Source organism: Mustelus asterias, chromosome X (genome assembly GCF_964213995.1).
Source record: "Mustelus asterias chromosome X, sMusAst1.hap1.1, whole genome shotgun sequence".
Taxonomy (NCBI): domain Eukaryota; kingdom Metazoa; phylum Chordata; class Chondrichthyes; order Carcharhiniformes; family Triakidae; genus Mustelus; species Mustelus asterias.
In genome coordinates, this window is record NC_135834.1 from 3,382,166 (window position 1) to 3,404,481 (window position 22,316).

A 22,316-nucleotide genomic window follows, 5' to 3' on the forward strand; every position below is an offset into this window, starting at 1 on the left:
GAGACCACATTTGGAATATTGTGTGCAGTTCTGGTCACCTCACTATAAGAAGGAAGCGCTGGAGAGAGTGCAGAGGAGATTTACCAGGATGCTGCCTGGTTTGGAGGGTAGGTCTTATGAGGAAAGGTTGAGGGGGCTAGGGCTGTTCTCTCTGGAACGGAGGAGGCTGAGGGGAGACTTAATAGAGGTTTATAAAATGATGAAGGGGATAAATAGAGTGAACGTTCAAAGACTATTTCCTCGGGTGGATGGAGCTATTACAAGGGGGCATAACTATAGGGTTCATGGTGGGAGATATAGGAAGGATATCAGAGGTAGGTTCTTTACGCAGAGAGTGGTTGGGGTGTGGAATGGACTGCCTGCAGTGATAGTGGAGTCAGACACTTTAGGAACATTTAAGCGGTTATTGGATAGGCACATGGAGCACACCAGGATGATAGGGAGTGGGATAGCTTGATCTTGGTTTCAGATAAAGCTCGGCACAACATCGTGGGCCGAAGGACCTGTTCTGTGCTGTACTGTTCTACGTTCTATGTTCTATATTGGTCCCCTTGTGGTTTCGGTGTAACCCGTCTCTCTTGTACAGGTCCCACCTGCCCCCAGAATCGGAAACCCTGTCCCCTACACCAGTTCCTCAGCCACGTGTTCATCCGCCCAAGCATCCTACTCCTACCCTCACTGGCACGTGGTACAGGTAGCAATCCTGAGATTACTACCCTTGGGGTCCTGCTTTTTAACTTCCTTCCAAGCTCTTTGTACTCACTCTTTAGGACCTCCTCACTCTTCCTACCTACGTCATTGGTACCGATGTGTACCACGACATCTGGCTGATCACCTTCCCGCCTTAGAACGCTGTGCACGCGATCAGAGACATCCCAGACCTTGGCACCCAGGAGGCAACAAACCATGCGGGAGTCTCTGTCCCGACCACAGAACCTCCTGTACACAAATACACAAAGTGTATTTTTTCACATTTAGAATTGTAGTTTAGAATGACAGTCGGGTGGCACAATGGTTAGCACTGCTGCATCACAGTGCCAGGGACCTGGGTTCGATTCCCAGCTTGGGTCACTGTCTGTGCGGAGTCTGCACGTTCTCCCCGTGTCTGCGTGGGTTTCCTCCGGGTGCTCCAGTTTCCTCCCACAATCCAAAAGACATGCTGGTTAGGTGGATTGGCCATGCTGAATTCTCTCTCAGTGTACCCGAACAGGAATGTGGCAACGAGGGGAATTTAACAGTAACTTCATTGCAGTGGTAATGTAAGCCCTACATGTGACTATGAAATAAACATTAACTTTACTTGTCCAAAGATGTGCTGGTTAGGTGCATTGGCCATGCTAAATTCTCCCTCAGTGTACCCGAACAGGAGTGTGGTGACTTGGGGATTTTCACAGTAACTTCATTGCAGTGTGAATGGAAGCCTACTTGTGACACTAACAAATAAACTTTAAACTAATAAATAGTATTCAAACTATTTCAGGTGTAACAATTAGTTTTTTAAAATTGCGGTTGTTTGAGTGTCACATTACTCAAACTAGAAATTTCTAAGACAACCCGAGGCACATTCAATTCAAACTTATCAGAGCTAGCACATTGGGTACGGTTACAAAATACAGTGCGCCACACAGTCATGGCTGTCGAGAACACTTACTGGGAGATTAGGAGTCGCTCCTGCCCCAAACCTCGCTCCGGCGTCATACCCTCCATTCACAATCACAGTTGAAGATGGACCGAAGGTGTGTGGCATTGCATAGTACCCCATGGGCATGGCTGCCGCATTTGGACCCACTTGCATCTGGGCTGTGACTGGCACATAGAAAGCACCTGGGTAGCCAGCACCCATGTTGGGTGGAGCTTGGACATATCTTGGCTGCTGATGAAGCTGGGATGGCTGGGATGCAAACAAATTCAATTATCATTTTACAGTAAGTCGACAAAGTTCAGAGTACCGTGCTGTCGGAGGCTGTCCGAAACACACACACAGCTGATCCTGGAAACACCAACAGGCCCACGTACATTTGTGGAGGTTCAAATCTTAACTCTGATCAGGTGAAGGCACTCCAGATAAAGACGTCTCTTTGCCTTTTTCAAATGCAGATAGATCTATCTAACGCTTGCTGCTTTGAATTCCAGGTTTTTGGCACGCGAGTTCCTCTCCCTGAATTCTGATCAACACCTTCAGCCGCTCTATTCGGGGCTGTAGTGGCAAAGTCACTGAACGAGTAGCGAATGCCCCACGGGCAAGAGTTCAAATCCCATCATGACAGCTGGTGGAATTTAAATTCAACTAACAAAAGCTAGATTATCAAATTAGTCTCAGTAATGGTGGCCTTGAAACTACTGCCGATTGTTATAACACCCCTTCTCGCCCAGCCGGATTCCGGGGAATCTCAGCGCCGCGCGCCCCGCCAGATTCCGGGGAATCCTAGCGCCGTGCGCCCAGCCGGATTCCGGGGAATCTTAGCGCTGTGCGCCCAGCCGGATTCCAAGGAATTTTAGCGCTGTGCGCCCAGCCGGATTCCAGGGAATCTTAGCGCCGTGCACCCCGCCGGATTCCAAGGAATTTTAGCGCTGTGCGCCCAGCCGGATTCCAGGGAATCTTAGCGCCGTGCGCCCAGCCGGATTCCGGGGAATCCTAGCGCCGCGCGCCCCACCGGATTCCAAGGAATCTTAGCGCTGTTCGCCCAGCCGGATTCCAGGGAATCTTAGCGCCGTGTGCCCAGCCGGATTCCGGAGAATGTTAGCGCCGTGCGCCGCGCCGGATTCCGGGGAATCTCAGCGCCGCGCGCCCCGCCGGATTCCGGGGAATTTCAGCGCCGTGCGTTCCGGATCCAGGGAATTTTAGCGCCGTGCGTTCCGCTGGATTCCGGGGAATCTCAGCGTCGTGTGTTCCGGATTCAGGGAATTTTAGCGCCGTGCGTTCCGCTGGATCCGGGGAATCTTGGCATCGTGTGTTCCGGATTCAGGGAATCTTAGCGCTGTGCGTTCCGCAAGATCCGAGGAACCTTAGCGCCGTGTGTTTCAGATCCGGGGAATCTTAGCGCCATGCGTTCCGCCGGATCTGGGAAATCTCAGCGACGTGCAGGTTAGGAGAGTGGGCAAAGAAGTGGCAGATGGAACACAATGTGGAAAAGTGTGAGGTTATGCACTTTGGAAGGAGGAATGGAGGCATAGACTATTTTCTAAATGGGGAAATGCTTCGGAAATCAGAAACACAAAGGGACTTGGGAGTCCTTGTTCAAGATTCTCTTAAGGTTAACGTGCAGGTTCAGTCGGCAGTTAGGAAGGCAAATGCAATGTTAGCATTCATGTGGAGAGGGCTAGAATACAAGAGCAGGGATGTACTTCTGAGGCTGTGTAAGACTCAGGTCAGACCCCATTTGGACCATTGTGAGCAGTTTTGGGCCCCATATCTAAGGAAGGATGTGCCGGCCTTGGAAAGGGTCCAGAGGAGGTTCACAAGAATGATCCCTGGAATGAAGAGCTTGTCGTATGAGGAACGGTTGAGGACTCTGGGTCTGTACTCGTTGGAGTTTAGAAGGATGAGGGGGGATCTTTTTGAAACTTACAGGATACTGAGAGGCCTGGATAGAGTCGACGTGGAGAGGATGTTTCCACTAGTAGGAAAAACTAGAACCAGAGGCACAACCTCAGGCTAAAGGGACAATCCTTTAAAACAGAGATGAGGAGGAATTTCTTCAGCCAGAGAGTGGTGAATCTGTGGAACTCTTTGCCACAGAAGGCTGTGGAGGCCAGGTCATTGAGTGTCTTTAAGACAGAGATAGATAGGTTCTTGATTAATAAGGGGATCAGGGGTTATGGGGAAAAGGCAGGAGAATGGGGATGAGAAAAATATCAGCCATGATTGAATGGGGGAGCAGACTCGATGGGCCGAGTGGCCTAATTCTGCTCCTATGCCTTATGGTCTTGTGCGTGCTGCCGGATCCCAGGGAACCTGGGCGCCGTGAGAGCCGCCGGATCCCGGGGAATCTGGGCACCATGCGTGCCACCGGATCCCAGGGAACCTGGGCGCCATGCGATCCACATGGATTCTTTACCATTCTCCATTTGGTCCATTGTGCCTGTGCTGGCTCTCCTAAGCAGCAGCATTTCGTATACCGTTACGCCCCCATCCTCTCTGCATTCTCCTTCTCAGATACTGAAAACATTTAGAAACATGTACAGCACTGAAGGAGGCCACTGCATCTATATTATGGGGAGGCGATGGCTTAGTGGTATTGTCACTAGACTATTAATCCAGAAACTCAGCTAATGTTCTGGGGGACCTGGGTTCGAATCCCGCCACGGCAGATGATGGAATTTGAATTCAATAAAAAATATCTGGAATTGAGAATCTACTGATGACCATGAAACCATTGTCGGAAAAACCCATCTGGTTCACTAATGTCCTTTAGGGAAGGAAATCTGCCGTCCTTACCCGGTCTGGCCTACATGTGACTCCAGAGCCACAGCAATGTGGTTGACTCTCAACTGCCCTCAGGGCAACTAGGGATGGGCAATAAATGCTGGCCCAGCCAGCGATGCCCATGTCCCATGAATTAATAAAAAAATAGGAAGGGCACAATGAGAAGGTGGAGGAGAACTGGAACTCTGTTCCTGCTTTTAGATAAACTGTTTACATAAGCCACTCCAGGAAGCAGTGTGTAATCCACACAATGAACAAACTCAAATGAATGTTCAGTTTTGAACCTGGATAATGTAAAACCCTAATCTAACAATCCTGGAACTCCTTCCCTAACAGCACTGTGGGTGTACCTACACCACATGGACTGACTGATGTCCAATAACAATCCTGGAACTCCCTCCCCAACAGCACTGTGGGTGTACCTACACCACATGGACTGACTGATGTCCAATAACAACCCTGGAACTCCCTCCCTAACAGCACTGTGGGTGTACCTACACCACATGGACTGACTGATGTCCAATAACAATCCTGGAACTCCCTCCCTAACAGCACTGTGGGTGTACCTACACCACATGGACTGACTGATGTCCAATAACAATCCTGGAACTCACTCCCTAACAGCACTGTGGGTGGACCTACACCACATGGACTGACTGATGTCCAATAACAATCCTGGAACTCCCTCCCTAACAACACTGTGGGTGTACCTACACCACATGGACTGACTGATGTCCAAATCACAATCCTGGAACTCCCTCCCTCACTGTGGGAAGATGCGAGTGAGGAAACAGTGGGTGTTCAGACTGGAGCAGCTGAGGAGGTTGTGTACTTGGAGAACTAGAGTGTGGAATTACATATATATCACACACATAGAACATAGAACAGTACAGCACAGAACAGGCCCTTCAGCCCACGATGTTGTGCCGACCTTCATCTGAAACCAAGATCAAGCTATCCCACTCCCTACCATCCTGGTGTGCTCCATGTGCCTATCCAATAACCGCTTAAATGTTCCTAAAGTGTCTGACTCCACTATCACTGCAGGCAGTCCATTCCACACCCCAACCACTCTCTGCGTGAAGAACCTACCTCTGATATCCTTCCTATATCTCCCACCATGAACCCTATAGTTATGCCCCCTTGTAATAGCTCCATCCACCCGAGGAAATAGTCTTTGAACGTTCACTCTATCTATCCCCTTCATCATTTTATAAACCTCTATTAAGTCTCCCCTCAATCTCCTCCGCTCCAGAGAGAACAGCCCCAGCTCCCTCAACCTTTCCTCATAAGACCGACACTCCAAACCAGGCAGCATCCTGGTAAATCTCCTCTGCACTCTCTCCAGCGCTTCCACATCCTTCTTATAGTGAGGTGACCAGAACTGCACGCAATATTCCAAATGCGGTCTCACCAAGGTCCTGTACAGTTGCAGCATAACCCCACGGCTCTTAAACTCCAACCCCCTGTTAATAAAAGCTAACACACTATAGGCCTTCTTCACAGCTCTATCCACTTGAGTGGCAACCTTTAGAGATCTGTGGATATGGACCCCAAGATCTCTCTGTTCCTCCACAGTCTTCAGAACCCTACCTTTGACCCTGTAGTCCACATTTAAATTAGTCCTACCAAAATGAATCACCTCACATTTATCAGGGTTAAACTCCATTTGCCATTTTTCAGCCCAGCTTTGCATCCTATCTATGTCTCTTTGCAGCCTACAACACCCCTCCACCTCATCCACTACTCCACCAATCTTGGTGTCATCAGCAAATTTACTGATCCACCCTTCAGCCCCCTCCTCTAAGTCATTAATAAAAATCACAAAGAGCAGAGGACCAAGCACCGATCCCTGCGGCACTCCGCTAGCAACCTGCCTCCAGTCCGAAAATTTTCCATCCACCACCACCCTCTGTCTTCGATCAGATAGCCAGTTACCTATCCAATCGGCCAACTTTCCCTCTATCCCACACCTCCTTACTTTCATCATAAGCCGACCATGGGGGACCTTATCAAACGCCTTACTAAAATCCATGTATATGACATCAACCGCCCTACCTTCATCAACACACCTAGTTACCTCCTCAAAAAATTCTATCAAATTTGTGAGGCACGATTTGCCCTTCACAAATCCGTGCTGACTATCCCGGATTAATCCGCATCTTTCTAAATGGTCGTAAATCCCATCCCTAAGGACCTTTTCCATCAATTTACCAACCACCGAAGTCAGACTAACCGGTCTATAATTACCAGGGTCATTTCTATTCCCTTTCTTAAACAGAGGAACAACATTTGCCAATCTCCAGTCCTCCGGCACCATCCCCGTGGACAGCGAGGACCCAAAGATCAAAGCCAAAGGCTCTGCAATCTCATCCCTCGCCTCCCAAAGAATCCTAGGATACATTTCATCAGGCCCAGGGGACTTATCGACCTTCAGTTTATTCAAAACTGCCAATACATCCTCCCTCCGAACATCTATTTCCTCCAGCCTATTAGCCTGTAACACCTTCTCTTCCTGAAAAACATGGCCCCTCTCCTTGGTGAACACTGAAGAAAAGTATTCATTCATCACCTCGCCTATCTCTACTGATTCCATACACAAGTTCCCACCACTGTCCTTGACCGGCCCTAACCTCACCCTGGTCATTCTTTTATTCCTCACATAAGAGTAAAAAGCCTTGGGGTTTTCCTTGATCCGACCCGCCAAGGACTTCTCATGTCCCCTCCTAGCTCTCCTCAGCCCCTTTTTCAGCTCATTCCTTGCTAACTTGTAACCCTCAATCGAGCCATCTGAACCTTGTTTCCTCATCCCTACATAAGCTTCCCTCTTCCTTTTCACAAGACATTCCACCTCTTTTGTGAACCACGGTTCCCTCACTCGGCCATTTCCTCCCTGCCTGACAGGGACATACCTATCAAGGACACCCAGTATTTGTTCCTTGAAAAAGTTCCACTTTTCATCAGTGCCTTTCCCTGACAGTTTCTGTTCCCATCTTATGCCCCCTAATTCTTGCCTAATCGCATCATAATTACCTCTCCCCCAATTGTAAGCCTTGCCCTGCCGTCCGGCCCTATCCCTCTCCATTGCAATAACAAAGTTTCACTCATCGCCGTTCGTCAGGTTTAAGTATCTGTGCTAAACATGACCATTTGTGCATAATGCAGAGACCAAACTACCGCCCCCCCCCCCGCCCCGCCCCAAGTCCCACTCATTGCCCAGTTTTACTCCGCTGTCAAGCTCCCTTTCAGCCCAATCTGCTCCTGGCTGGTGGGAAAGTCAAGTTTCTGAACTGCAATTGGTCCAAAACGCAAACACCGACTAAATTCAACGGCCCACAAAAGCTATTACAAAGTGCTTTCTCCCTTGAACTACCCAAAAGTTGATGCAAACTGGCTGACTCACCTCTGCATAAGACGGCGGAGCTTCTGTGTAAGGTGGAGGAACTTGGGCAGTGGGCATATAGTTTGGCAGAGCCATAGCTGGCTGCTGGACAGGATAGCTTTGCTGCTGGGGATATGCTCCTAAAAGGTGAAGGAAGAGGAAAGATTACACACACACACACACACACAAAGACATTCAATTCAGAGCAGCATCATTCTACATTTAAAAATACTGATGACTTATCAACACCTACCCATTCGCCTTTTCCCCAGGGTAGGGGAGTCCAAAACTAGAGGGCATAGGTTTAAGGTGAGAGCGGAAGGGGACCAGAGGGTCACCTGTTTCACGCAGAGGGTGGTGCGTGGATGTAATAAGCTGCCAGAGGCGGGTACAATGACAACATTTGGACAGGTACATGGATGGGAAAGGGATATGGGCCAAATGGGACTAGTTCAGTTTAGGATACCTGGTCGGCATGGACAAGTTGGGCCGAATGGCCTGTTTCCGTGCTGTATATCTCGACGACTGATGTGTTGTAGGTATGAGGAAGAGTCCATGGGTGGGATCTTACGGCCTCGCTCAACCCGAGACTGGAAAATCCCACCCGAGCTCAATGGACATTTCCATTGTCCGCCACTCCGATTCCGTGACAGGCGGGGCGGTAGAATTCCGGCGTGTCTGGAAAGTTAGGATGTACTGTATAGAATATACAGGATGTAGTGACATCAGTACTGGAGAAAGTGGGGGCTGTACCCTTGGGATGGTTTACACCTGAACCATCCGTGGTTAACTCGGGAAGTGAGGCAAAGCATCAAGCTTAAGTATATAACTGTGCAAAGGTGAGTGGCAGGTCAGAATAGAAAGGGCAGCAGGGAATGACTAAATGGTTTATCAGGAGAAAGAGATTAGAGTATGAGAGGAATCATAGAATCATAGTATCATAGAAACCCTACAGTACAGAAAGAGGCCATTCGGCCCATCAAGTCTGCACCGACCACAATCCCACCCAGGCCCTAGCCCCGTATCCCTACATATTTACCCACTAATCCCTCTAACCTACACATCTCAGGACACTAAGGGCAATTTAGAATGGCCAATCAACCTAACCCGCACATCTTTGGACTGTGGGAGGAAACCGGAGCACCCGGAGGAAACCCACGCAGACACGAGGAGAATGTGCAAACTCCACACAGACAGTGACCCGAGCCGGGAATCGAACCCAGGTCCCTGGAGCTGTGAAGCAGCAGTGCGAACCACTGAATGCAAAAACAGATCGCAAAGAGTTTCTACAGGTATTTAAGAAGGAAAAGAGTAAATAAAATGAGCATTGGTTCTCTCGATAGTAAAAATGGGGAGATAGTCGTGGATAATAAGGAACTAGATGGAGAGAATTCAAAAACATTTCATGGGCTGACAGGTGTCTCTGGGTCTTAAGAGAGATGGCTAAAGAGGTAGATGTGTGTGTTGAATTTCCAACGTTGGCCAGATAGTGGAAAGGCTCCAGCAGATTGAAGAGCCGCAAATGTGACTCCTCTACTCAAGGAGGGAGGCAGGAAACTATAGGCCAGTTAGCTTGGCGTCTGTCATGGTGTGAGAATGGATCATTAAGGAGGATATAGCCAGGCACTTAGAGAAACTGAAGGCAAGAGTCAGGATGTGAAAGGGAAATCATGTTTAACCAATTTATTAGAGTTCTTTGAAGGGATAACATGAGCTGTGGATAAAGGGGAGCTTGTAGATGTACTGTCCTTGGATTTCCAGAAGGCATTTGATGAGTGTAATGACTTCAACGCGACACTGGAGGTTGGCCTCTTGGAGTATGAGCTCCCCAATTGAGGTCATAATTGCCTGTCCAATCAGGAAGTCTCATCGTGTATATAAAAGAGAGAGTGTCAGGTCTTCTGGCACTCCGGATTGTGACTGTGTACCTGAAGTATTTTATGAATGGAATAGTTTGTAGATAAAGGGAGCCTGGTAAAGGGAGCCTGGTGAAGGGACACCAGCCTCGGAGGAGTTATTTCAGTGGCAATGAGGAAAAAGAATGACCTTACGAATGCATTGGGGGAAAGCCATTTTCAAGCATCATACCTCTGTTGGGGAAACTTTTGACGCTGCTATAGGACCCAATACGTGGAGTGCATGCGTTACTTTTTTTTTTAGGGCTAATGACATTCAGGCAACAGGTCCTCCGAGTGCTTGTGGGCCAGCGACATTTGCTGTTACTCGCAGCTTAGCCTTCCTGGAGATCCCCGAAACCAAAACCTTCCAGGAATATTTGGAATGAAGAAATGTCGGCAATATTATTATGGGCAGAAATTTGTGATCATCGCTGGTGACAAGCAGTTACTGGGAATACTAAGAGAGGACAAGGCAGTATCACCGATAGCATTGGCCCAAACCCAACGGTGGCCATTATTATTTGCAGCTTACAATTATCAGTGGAGCACCATCCAGGAGGCTGAGTGGCAAATGCAGATGCCCAAATGTAGGCTACCTTTAGCAGACATGCCACCAATAGTACCCCAATAGAAGAGGCAGTAATGGCTATGAATTTTCTGGATACCCTCCCAATGATATCCATCTTCGGGCGCAAAAGGACGCAAAGGTTAAACACTTAATACAGACAGGAGAAGCGGAAGGGCCAGTACAGCCCCAATTCCACCCAGTGGCAGAGAGAAGCTCACAGCAGAAGACAGAATACTGCTATAGGGGGCAAGAGTGGTTGGTTTGAGTCAGGACCGCCATGCCATACTGGCTGAATTACATCACAGACACCCAGGAGTGTCCAAACTGAAGATGCTGGCTAGACGCTAGGTTCGGTGGCCTGGAATGGACACAGACATAGCAGTGCTTGTGGGTCAGTGGCAGGAATGCCAGCAAGGACAAAAGCTGCCATCAGCAGCTCCCCTACACCCGGGGGAATGGCCGGGTAGAGCATGGACTCGGGTGCACGTGGATTATGCAGACCCATTCGTGGGTTCGATGTTCTTGGCCATAGTGGACGGCCACTCCAAGCGAATGGATGTGCATCGGGTGCATTCAGCATCTCATTTGCGACACACGGGATCCCGGAGGTGCTAGTCTCTGACAATGGACGGGCTTTCACCAGCCAGGAGTTCACCCGATTCACAAAATCGAATGGGATTCGTCATACCAAGAGGGCACCATGCCATCTAGCCTCACGGAGGGCGCAGCCAGGAGTTTAAAAAGCTGGGTTTAAAAAAAAAACCAGCCAGCAGCATCTATGGACACCAAACTCTCCCGCTGGCTATTTGACTATCGGACAACTCCCCACCCCCTCCAAGCCACTACGAGAATAGCACCTGCAGAATTGTTCATCGCCAGACAACTCTGCACCAGGTTAAATCTTGCTATTCCCAAACCTGGGGCGGGAAGAGGTGGAGAAGCAACAAGAAGCCCAATGCAAAGGCCAAGACAGTAGTAGCCGGGAGAAAAAATTAAAGTTTATTTATTAGTGTCACAAGTAAGGCTAACATTAACACTGCAATGAAGTCACTGTGAAATTCCCCTAGTCGCCACACTCCGGCGCCTGTTCGGGTCAATGCACCTAATTAGAGGCTGGTGAAAAGGTTTGGAATTAGACAAATAGTCCAGCATGGTTACCTGGAATGGAGAGAGAGAGTTAGAACCAGGGAAGGAGTCACCCAGGAGGAGGAGGAGACAACTTGTAGGAAAAGAATAGGTTTCAAGCAGTACAAGGGCTGTGGTTGGCAGCCCCAGAGTGTCAAAAGGCAATTGGTAACTTCACGCTGCAGACTCTTGGGGAAAAGGTGATCCTGTGTAGCAGCAGTGTCCTGTTCAGAATGGTCGAAGAACTAAAGTTGTGCTTGGGAGTTGGTTTTAAAAGTGCAGACTTGGGAATCCAGGAAAAAAAAAGTCTCAGGAGCCAAGACCGAAATCCTGGCAAGTGAACGGGGTTGAGGCAGTCTGAGTCGGAGCGGCTTTGAGGGAATTCAAACTTGTTCTTCGAATGAGACAAGTTTGGTAATCTGCTGAAGCCAATCTCTCCCCGCAAGGCTTGGTCCATGCCCCCCGTACAGCAGTGAGTGGGAAAGGGGCCGATTGCTGCCTGTAAGTCACTGGGGCCATTGTGGTGTCTTATTTGTAAAGGTTCCCCCGCGTCATGGCTGGCCTGGCCTTCATATCTGCCAACCTCAGGAATTGGAGGACTGATTGGAGATGATTATATATGATTGTTCTCCGATAATGGAGACTGCAGCTTCCGTGTCCACCTCCACCTTCAAGGGGTGGCCATTATCTAATAATTCCACCATTGTCAGGCAACTTTCCTTGTTACAACTGGATAAAAGCAAATTACTGCGGATGCTGGAATCTGAAACCAAAAGAGAAAATGCTGGAAAATCTCAGCAGGTCTGGCAGCATCTGTAAGGAGAGAAAAGAGCTGACGTTTCGAGTCCAGATGACCCTTTGTCAAAGCTCTTTTCTGTCCTTACAGATGCTGTTAGAAGTCTCACAACACCAGGTTAAAGATGCATTACAGATGCTGCCAGACCTGCTGAGATTTTCCAGCATTTTCTTTTTTGGTTTCCTTGTTACAATACGATCCAGTTGCAGTGTCCCTGTCTCTGGAAGAGGGGATACCTGCAAGGTACGCTCAGGTACTTACCTCGGCCTCCTCCCTAGGCAACACACAATTTGCTTGTTCCTGAAACTTCACCATGGCTGTGTCCTTTGACAGTGCTTGCAGTAATTTCTCTAGCAACTGCACCTTTCTGGAGTATGTTCTCTAATACTCTCGGGGTCGACACTGTCTTTCCTGGACTGTCTGATGGTGACATTAGGGTTTCCAATATCGAATGGGGCCTTTAACACCCGATTGACACAAGCACTCTCCATGAAGGGCAGATTACATGAAGCACCTCCCCCTGCTTGGAGGACATTGCTGCCTGATGCCCCTTGTACTTCCCGAGCCCCTTTCTCCGTGTTCTCAAGTGACAAGGCTATCTCAATGGCTTTATTCAGTCCCAATCGGGTTCTGCCAACAGTTTCCTTTGGATGGTGAGGTCATTTTGCCACATACCAACATTGCGTGGTCTGCATGGTTTCCTCCGGGTGCTCCAGTTTCCTCCCACACTCCAAAGATGTACTTGTTTGGGCTCAATTTGGCGTAGCCAATCAACCTATGTCAGGGAGACTAGGAAGGTAAATATAGGGGTTAGGGGGTAGGACCTGGGTGAGATTGTTGTCGGTGCAGGCTCGATGGGCCAAATGGCCTCCTTCTGCACTGTTGTTTCTATGATGTCATTCAGAGGCGGTCCAAATTCATAGTGTTCAGCTAGTTTCCACAACCTAGCCAGGAACTCAGTGACAGTTTCCCCAGGAGCGCCCCCAGCCATGAGGAAGCAATATCCCTGGAGGATAATGTAACAGGTTTGATTAGTAAGTTTACGGATGACACAAAGGTTGGTGGATTTGCGGATAGCGATGAGGACCATCAGAGGATACAGATCAGTTGGAGACTTGGGCAGAGAGATTGCAGATGGAGTTTAATCCGGACAAATGTGAGGTAATGCATTTTGGAAGGACCAATAAGATAGGAAATATACAGTAAATGGCAGAATCCTTAAGAGTATTGATAGGCAAAGGGATCTGGGTGTACAGGTACACAGGGCACTGAAAGTGGCAATGCAGGTGGAGAAGGTAGTCAAGAAGGCATACGGCATGCTTGCCTTCATTGGCCAGGGCATTGAGTTTAAAAATTAGCCAGTCATGTTGCAGCTTTATAGAACCTTAGTTAGGCCGCACTTGGAATATAGTGTTCAATTCTGGTCGCCACACTACCAGAAGGATGTGGAGGCTTTGGAGAGAGTACAGAAAAGATTTACCAGCATGTTGCCTGGTATGGAGGGCATTAGCTATGAGGAGAGGTTGGAGAAACTTGGTTTGTTCTCACTGGAATGACGGAGGTTGAGGGGCGACCTGATAGAAGTCTACAAGATTATGAGGGGCATGGACAGAGTGGATAGTCAGAAGCTTTTTCCCAGGGTGGAAGAGTCAATTACTCAGGGGCATAGATTTAAGGTGCGAGGGGCAAGTTTTAAAGGAGATGTACGAGGCATGTTTTTTTTTTACACAGAGGGTGGTGGGTGCCTGGAACTCACTGCCGGGGGAGGTAGTGGAAGCGGATACGGTAGGGACTTTTAAGGGGCCTCTTGACAAATACGTGAATAGGATGGGAATAGAGGGATATGGTCCCCGGAAGGGTAGGGGGTTTTAGTTAAGACGGGCAGCATGGTCGGTGCAGGCTTGGAGGGCCGAAGGGCCTGTTCCTGTGCTGTAATTTTCTTTGTTCTTTGATTACAGGGGGCTTTTCTCCAAGTCTACTGGCTCATTAGAAGGTTTTGAGTCGGGGGCATCCAGATAGGTCAGACTTTTTAAAATCACACAAAGTCAGGGTGTTAACAATCTCACTTTTTGTTTTTCGTCTCCTTCAATGATGTTAGCACAGAGGAAGTAACCTGTGCCCTCAGTATATTGGGCCCAGTCTCCCCCACTGGTGTCATAGGGCTCGAGGTTCCTGAATAGAAGCGTAATTGCTTTTTCTTATTGGAGAAACTCTTGACATTTGGAGGTTGTCCGGAGGGAAACATGGAGAAAATAATTATCCTCGTCGCCAGTGTCGGAATTCAGCCAAACACCAGTTTCCAGTCACCAACACCCTTTATTGTGCACCAAAGGAAAGGGTCGCATTTTCAGCTTACAGTCAGGTAGTCTTCACCTCAGGACCTACAACTCCAGTCCGGGTAGATTAACAGGTTTAAAAAAAACCCCGCTGGCTGCTTCCCGTTGGGGGAACTCCTCTAGTCGCCACACTCCGGCACCTGTTCGGGTCAATGTACCCTAACCAGCATGTCTTTCAGAACTCTCTTCCTCAAAAAAGGGTGGCACAGTGGTTTGCACTGCTGCCTCACAGCGCCAGGGACCCGGGTTCGATTCCCAGCCTTGGGTCACTGTCTGTGTGGAGTCTGCACATTCTCCCCGTGTCTGCGTGGGTTTCCTCCAGGTGCTCCGGCTTCCTCCCACAGTCTGAAAGACGTGCTGGTTAGGGTGCATTGACCTGAACAGGCGCTGGACTGTGGCACGGTAGCACAGTGGTTAGCACTGCTGCTTCACAGCTCCAGGGTCCCGGGTTCGATTCCCGGCTTGGGTCACTGTCTGTGTGGAGTTTGCGCATTCTCCTCGTATCTGCGTGGGTTTCCTCCGGGTGCTCCGGTTTCCTCCCACAGTCCAAAGATGTGCGGGTTAGGTTGATTGGCCAGGTTAAAAATTGCCCCTTAGAGTCCTGAGATGTGTAGGTTAGAGGGATTAGCGGGTAAATTAGCGGGTAAAAAGGGATTAGCGGGTAGGGCCTGGGTGGGATTGTGGTCGGTGCAGACTCGATGGGCCAAATGGCCTCCTTCTGCACTGTAGGGTTTCTATGATTCTATGACTAGGGGAATTTCACAGCAACTTCATTGCAGTGTTAATGTAAGCCTTACTTGTGACTAATAAATAAACTTTAGGCAGTGGAGGCAGAGTCTTTGCATGTTTTTAAGGCAGCGCTTGATAGATTCTTGGTTAACAAGGGGGTGAAAGGTTATCGGGGGTCAACGGGAATGTGGTTTGAAGTGACAAATCTTATCAAATAGTGGAGCAAGCTGGAGGGGCCAAGTGGCCTTACTCCTCCTAATTTGTATGTTCACATGCACACCGACTGGAGTTAAAGCTTCGATCTTTTTTCTAGTGCTGCCCTTTAATAATTTTTAAAAAGACACAAGTCTCAGAACTCAACCTATTATGGGCTCAGCGGAGAACAGTTTGCAGATTTTAAACTAGAACGACCAGATTGAATTTTATTAAACCTCTTTTGCTGGCAAAGAATGATCATTTTTCTTCAAGTTTATTTCACACAGTTTCTTGCGTAAAATGTGTTTTGCTCGTCGACATGTTTTGACATTACAATTATCCTCTTTTATTGCCCTCAGCTGGATTTCCTGTATCCGGGAGGTCATAACACCAGGAAGCGAAACGACAAACTATGGCCGCTGATGTCTATATACTTACTGTTTGGAGCTGATGAATGGAAAATATATTTTAAGCCAGTATTCCCAGATCAGGAATAGCATGAAGCAACAAGAGCAAAGCTCTATCCACCTTGCCCCAACACAAATGCTTTGTGCGCTACAAAACCAATTTCATTTAATAAAGATTCAGCTTACCATTTTGCTACAGGTAGCACGCAATGAAAATCACCCTGCGCATTAAAATAGCACTTCCTGTTACTAGCGTGACATTTCTATTTCTCTCTGCAGTCATCCCAATCACCCGAGTGCGATTGCTTGAATTTAGAAATCAACCTATGGCCACCAGGGGGGTGAATTTCATGACACAAACAACTCGGTGGAGAAAACCCCAGTTTCACGCAGCAATCTTTGCAGCAAGGAAAATATTTATGCTTGTGTCTGGTTTCAATCAAATCCCAGGTCACAGGTCCAAAGAGGTACAGGGGTTTGCAAATCCAATGCGCTCACATTTCCTTCACTTCTAAAGTCTCCTTCAAAAAGATCCATCTTAAAAGTTAACAAAATTTATTTATTTGTCATAGTAAGGCTTACATTAACACTGCAATGAAGTTACTGTGAAATTCCCCGAGTCGCCACACTCCGGCGCCTGTTCAGGTCAATGCACCTAACCAGCACGTCTTTCAGACTGTGGGAGGAAACCCACGCAGACACGGGGAGAATGTGCAAACTCCACACAGACAGTGACCCGAGCCAGGAATCAAACCCAGATCCCTGGCGCTGTGAGACAGCAGTGCTAACCACTGTGCCGCCACTACTCTCCCCAAGTATTAATCTCCCTTTTGAAATTCCTTCCCCCCCCACTCAACATCCCCCGAGTTCAAGGCCGATCGAGACCTAAGAGCTGTCGCTACATTTCACAGAATCCCTACAGTGCAGATGGAGGCCATTCGGCCCATCGAGTCTGCACCGACCACAATCCCACCCAGGCCCTATTCTAGTAACCCCATCATATTTACCCTGCTAATCCCCCTAACACTAAGGGGCAATTTAGCATGGCCTATCCACCTAAGCTGCACATCTTTGGAGTGTGGGAGGAAACCGGAGCACCCAGAGGAAACCCACGCAGACACGAGGAGAATGTGCAGATTCCGCACAGACAGTGACCCAAGCCAGGAATGGAACCCGGGTCCCCGGCGCTGTGAGGCAGCAGTGCTAACAGGCTCTTCTAGTCTCTTGCTTATCAAATGCAGAGAAAAAAACCTCAGTCAAAATGGTGAAATTTAGTCTCCCTTGGCTGGGATTATGCTAGCATAGCCACCGTTCCCACTCTCCCCTTCTTCCAAAAATCATTTGTACCTCTTCTGCCGTTCTGTATTACCCAGTTTTTAAAATCAAGCAGCATAATCTCGTGCTGCAACTCATTAACTCCAGGAGCTCAACACGAACTCTTCCCTAAGCTCTAAGGGATGTCATATGACACACTGAGTGTGATAAAACTAACGTCATTGGGAATCTGGGGAAAAGCTTTCAGCTGGCAGGACTGATGCCTAGCACATAGGGAGATGGCTGTTCAAGGCCAAGTAATCTCACTGCAGGTATACTTCAAGGCAGCACCCGAGGGCCAACAATTTTCAGCTACTCCTGTTTGCTGATGATTACATGTACAATTCCTCAGATATTGCTTAGGGGTTGCACAGTGGTTAGCACTGCTGCCTCACAGCGCCAGGGACCCGGGTTGAATTCCAGCCTCGGGTCACTGTCTGTGCGGAGTTTGCATGTTCTCCCCATGTTGGTGTGGGTTTCCTCCGGGTGCTCCGGTTTCCTCTCTCAGTCCAAAGATGTGCGGGTTAAGTGTATTGGCCGTGCTAAATTGCCCCTTAGTGTCCCGGGATGCGTAAATTAGAGGGGTTAGCAGGGTAAATGTGTGGGGTTATGGGGATAGGGCCTGGGTGGAATTGTAGTCAGTACAGACTCAATGGGCCGAATGGCCTCCTTCTGCACTATAGGGATTCTGTGATGCTATAAAAATGGCCTGATTTTGCGCTAGTACTGAGGCTGAAATTGGCAATGTTTGTCATCTCTGTCTCTCTGAAAATGACACTAACCTCTAGAGTCCGTGCAGAGGCAAATAAAGAGAAATCCAGAAGTTGCTGTGAGCAAAATTTAATTTTACAGTTAGCAAAAACAAACGTAAGAGTGAAGGGATTCAGTGCTTTTTACTTCCTTGTTTGTTGGCTGCCTTTACCTCAATGTGATTGGTTGCTTATCCTGTTTGATGACATCACTATCATTAGAAGGCTAGAAATGTTATCAGCTTGGTATCAGATGCAAACTGGCATCAAGAAAAGATAATATTCACGGCACAGAGGTTGTCAAGAACTCTGTGGGTAGCTTTCAAACTCAGTGGTGAGTTTTAATGTAAAGTTTATTTATTAGTCACAAGTAAGGCTTACATTAACACTGCAATGAAGTTAGTGTGAAATTCCCCTAGTCGCCACACTCTGGCGCCTGTTTGGGTCAATCCACCTAACCAGCACATCTTTCGGACTGTGGGAGGAAACTGGAGCACCCGGAGGAAACCCACGCAGACACGGGGAGAACGTGCAAACTCCACACAGTGACCCAAGCTGGGAATCGAACCCGGGTCCCTGGCGCTGTGAGGCAGCAGTGCTAACCACTGTGCCACCCATTTCACTGCTGACTGGGAAACCCAGGGGAGTGAAACAAATCTGTGTCCATCTGCAACAAGACCTGGACAGAGATGTGCTGATAGTGGCAAGTAACATTGATGCACATCGAGCAATGATCTCTTTCTGGGGAAGACGGTGGAACAATGGTAATGTCACTGGACTAATAACCCAGAGGCCAAGGCCAGGGCTTTGGGGACATGGATTCAAATCCCACCATGGCAGCTGGAGGAATTTAAATTCAATGACTAAATCTGGAATTGAAAGCTAGTCTCAATAATGGTGACCATCGATTGTTGTAAAAAAGACCCATCTGATTCACTAATGTACTCTGAAAGAAGGAAATCTGCTGTCCTTACCTAGCCTGGCCGACACATGACTCCAGACCGATGGCAATGTGGTTAGACTCTGAACTGCCCTCTGTAATGGCCTAACAAGACACTCAGTCCAACGGCAATTAGAGATGAGTAACAAATGCTGGCCTTGCCAGTAATGCCCACTGAATGGCAATTTTTAAATTGCCAACTAGAGAATCAAACCATCTCCCCATGACATTACCATCACGCCACTATCCTAAAGGGTACCATTGACCAGAAACTTAAACTGGACCAGCAATATAAATACTGTGACTACAAGATCAGAGGCCAGGACTTTGGTGGCAAGTAACTCACCTCCTGACTCCCCAAAGCCTGTCCACCATCTACAAGGCACAAGTCAGGAGTGTGATGGAATACTCCCCACTTGCCTGGATGGGTGCGGCTCCAACAACACTCAAGAAGCTCGACACCATCCAGGACAAAGCAAACCAGGTACCATGGCTATAATGGGTACTCAAGAAGCGCGACAAGAATTCCTCAGCAATACCTTCAAGTCTGGGTTGTGCATGGAAACTCCCTCACTTCTATCCTGACTTGGACATATATAGGCCCTTCCTTCCTTCATTGCTACCGAGTGCAAAGCCGAGAACTCCCTACTTAACAGAATCATCAGTGCAACTCCTTCACATGGAGTGATCAAAGGCCCACTCCTATTTTCTAAAAACTACAGATGGGGAATAAATGCCATCAATCTCCAAATCCTAAGATTTAATAATCTTAAAAGAAAACAGCTGGTTAAGGAAAGCAGAATATAAATGTGGTTCAGCAGGGCAGCAATACCAATATGCAATCAATGAAATGACCCAAACGTTATTCTCCAGTTCAACATCATGGTTAAGAAGGTGTATGGTGTGCTGGCCTTTATCAATCGAGGGATTGAGTTCAGGAGTCGGGAGATAATGATGCAGCTATATAAGACCCTCGTCAGACCCCACATGGAGTACTGTGCTCAGTTCTGGTCGCCTCATTATAGGAAGGATGTGGAAAAGATTGAAAGGGTGCAGAGGAGATTTACAAGGATGTTGCCTGGATTGAGTGGCATGCCTTATGAGGATAGGCTGAGGGAGCTCGGTCTTTTCTCCTTGAAGAGACGAAGGATGAGGGGAGCTAATAGAGGTATATAAGATGTTGAGAGGCGTAGATCGAGTGGACTCTCAGAGGCTTTTTCCCAGGGTGGAAATGGCTGCTATGAGAGGACACAGGTTTAAGGTGCTGGGGGGTAGGTACAGGGGCGATGTTAGGGGGAAGTTTTTCCACACAGAGGGTGGTGGGCGAGTGGAATCGGCTGCCGTCAGTGGTGGAGGCAAACTCAATAGGGTCTTTTAAGAGACTCCTGGATGAGTACATGGGACTTAATAGGATGGAGGGTTATAGGTAGGCCTAAAAGGTGTTCGGCACAACTTGTGGGGCCAAAGGGCCTGTTTTGTGCTGTAGTTTTCTATGTTTCTATCATTGCACATAAAACCTCTCAAATTCACTCATGAGCCGTACACTTGATATGACAGTAGGTAAAGCTCCATTTACAGAATTGTGACTAACAAATCACACTAACATTCCATATGCTCCTACATTACAACTGACACCACTATTCACACTACTCCATTGAACAAAGAACAGTACAGCACAGGAACAGGCCCTTCGGCCCTCCAAGCCCGTGCCAATCATGATGCCCTAACTAAACTAAAAACCCTTCTGTCCTTACTCGGTCCGTATCCCTCTATTCCCTCCCTATTCATGTCCCCATCCAGATGCCTCTTAAATGTTGCTAATGTGCCTCTTCCACCACCTCCTCTGGCAGCGCGTTCCAGGCACCCACCACTCTCTGCGTGAAAAAACTTCCCCTGCACATCTCCCTTAAACTTTCCCCCCTCACCTTGAACCTGTGCCCCCTTGTAATTGACACTTCCACCCTGGGGAAAAAGCCTCTGTCTATCCACCCTGTCTGTGCCTCTCATCATTTTGTAGACCAGGTCTCCCCTCAGCCTCCATCTTTCCAGTGAAAACAATCCCAGTTTATTCAACCTCTCCTCATAGCCAACACCCTCGAGACCAGGCAACATCCTGGTGAACCTTCTCTGCACTCTCTCCAAAGCTTCCACATCCTTCTGGTAGTGTGGTGACCAGAACTGCACGCAATACTCTAAATGCAGCCTAACCAAGGTTTTATATAGCTATGATATTGGGTGCAAAGCACTCTGGGTCATACCAAGGATGTGAAAAGCACTACAGAAATGCAAGTTCTTTCTATGCTAACAATATTTTTTTTTAAATTCCAGCAACAAGCTGAACCGGTTAGCCACAAGGGACACCAGATTAACAACATGTACCAGTCTCCCAGCATTATCAACAGCAAATCATTTCTGATATTGACTTCAATTCCTTTTTAGACCAAGTGTTGGTCAGACAGTATGTTGTTAAACAGGATGTTCTTGGCAGCACAAGCTAACTTGTCAATCTGACATTTGCAAAACAGTCAGTCAACAACATATTCTGCCTTTAACGTAATGAAACGTCACTTTGATAGCTCAGCAAGCTTTTCTCTCTCCCCCCACAAAGACTGGACCCACCCCAGTAAAGGAGATGGATTGTTGAGTGAAAAGCCGCACTGATTCCAGAGAAAAGAAAATGACGGGAAGGCACACCAAGACTCGCTCCCCTGTTTGTAAAGTAGCTTGGCCTTGGGAAACAGGATAAATCACTGGGAAATTCCCTCCCTCAAAAAGGGTGGAAAGAAAATGCACTGGCATTCCAATCAGGTAAAGGGTTCATCTCAGAAAGAAATTCAACCGGGCAGGGGGGTTTGGATTCAGTTCGATTTACCCAAATGGGAAGCAAGTCTATGTTGAAGCCGCTGTTCCAACATTCGCCCAAGCTTTAAGCCAGCAGTTCCCTGTTGGTTAAAGCTCCCCCTCTTACCTTTCTTACTCATGCTGCCGATTCCTGCTTCCTCTAAGCTGGGACTGCTTTCGATCGCAGAGCTCCCTGCTTACTTCCTGCTCAGGATGACGTCCTCGCGTCCTGTGCCATTTCAAGCAAACCAGACGCTTAAAGGGGAAATGAATTTTGTCAAATCATTCACATGACCATTTTTGGAGGGGAGGTTATTTTCTTTGTTTCCACATTGAGCTTAACCGTCTCTTTGTATGCAGAACCGTCACTAGCTGAGGTGGATAAAACCTGCAGGCACCTTTCCCAGAGCATTTCAATGTATACAATCAGCTGCACAGATTGCTGAATGTCCACTCAGAATTCAACTGCAATGTTGGTAAGAGGCAGCACATTGGGGAGGGCGAAATCAGGCGAGTTTTTGATCATAGAATTGTTAGGAGGCTTTTTGGCCCATCATATCTGTACTAGCTCTTCAAATGAGCATCATGACTTAAGTTTATTAGTCACAAG

General features: G+C 48.0%; 1 protein-coding gene across 1 annotated transcript in view; it reads right to left on the minus strand.

The window, feature by feature from the left end:
- dazap2 (DAZ associated protein 2) overlaps window positions 1–21,949 on the minus strand; it is a 38,015-nt gene extending 16,066 nt beyond the window's left edge. The window contains exons 1-3 of the mRNA XM_078201235.1: window positions 21,834–21,949; window positions 7,830–7,948; window positions 1,652–1,891 (exon numbers count right to left, since the gene is read on the minus strand). Coding sequence (XP_078057361.1) covers window positions 1,652–1,891; window positions 7,830–7,948; window positions 21,834–21,846 — 372 coding nt within the window. The 5' untranslated portion in view covers window positions 21,847–21,949. The remainder of the gene's footprint in view (window positions 1–1,651; window positions 1,892–7,829; window positions 7,949–21,833) is intronic.
- Between the last annotated feature and the right edge of the window lie 367 nt (window positions 21,950–22,316).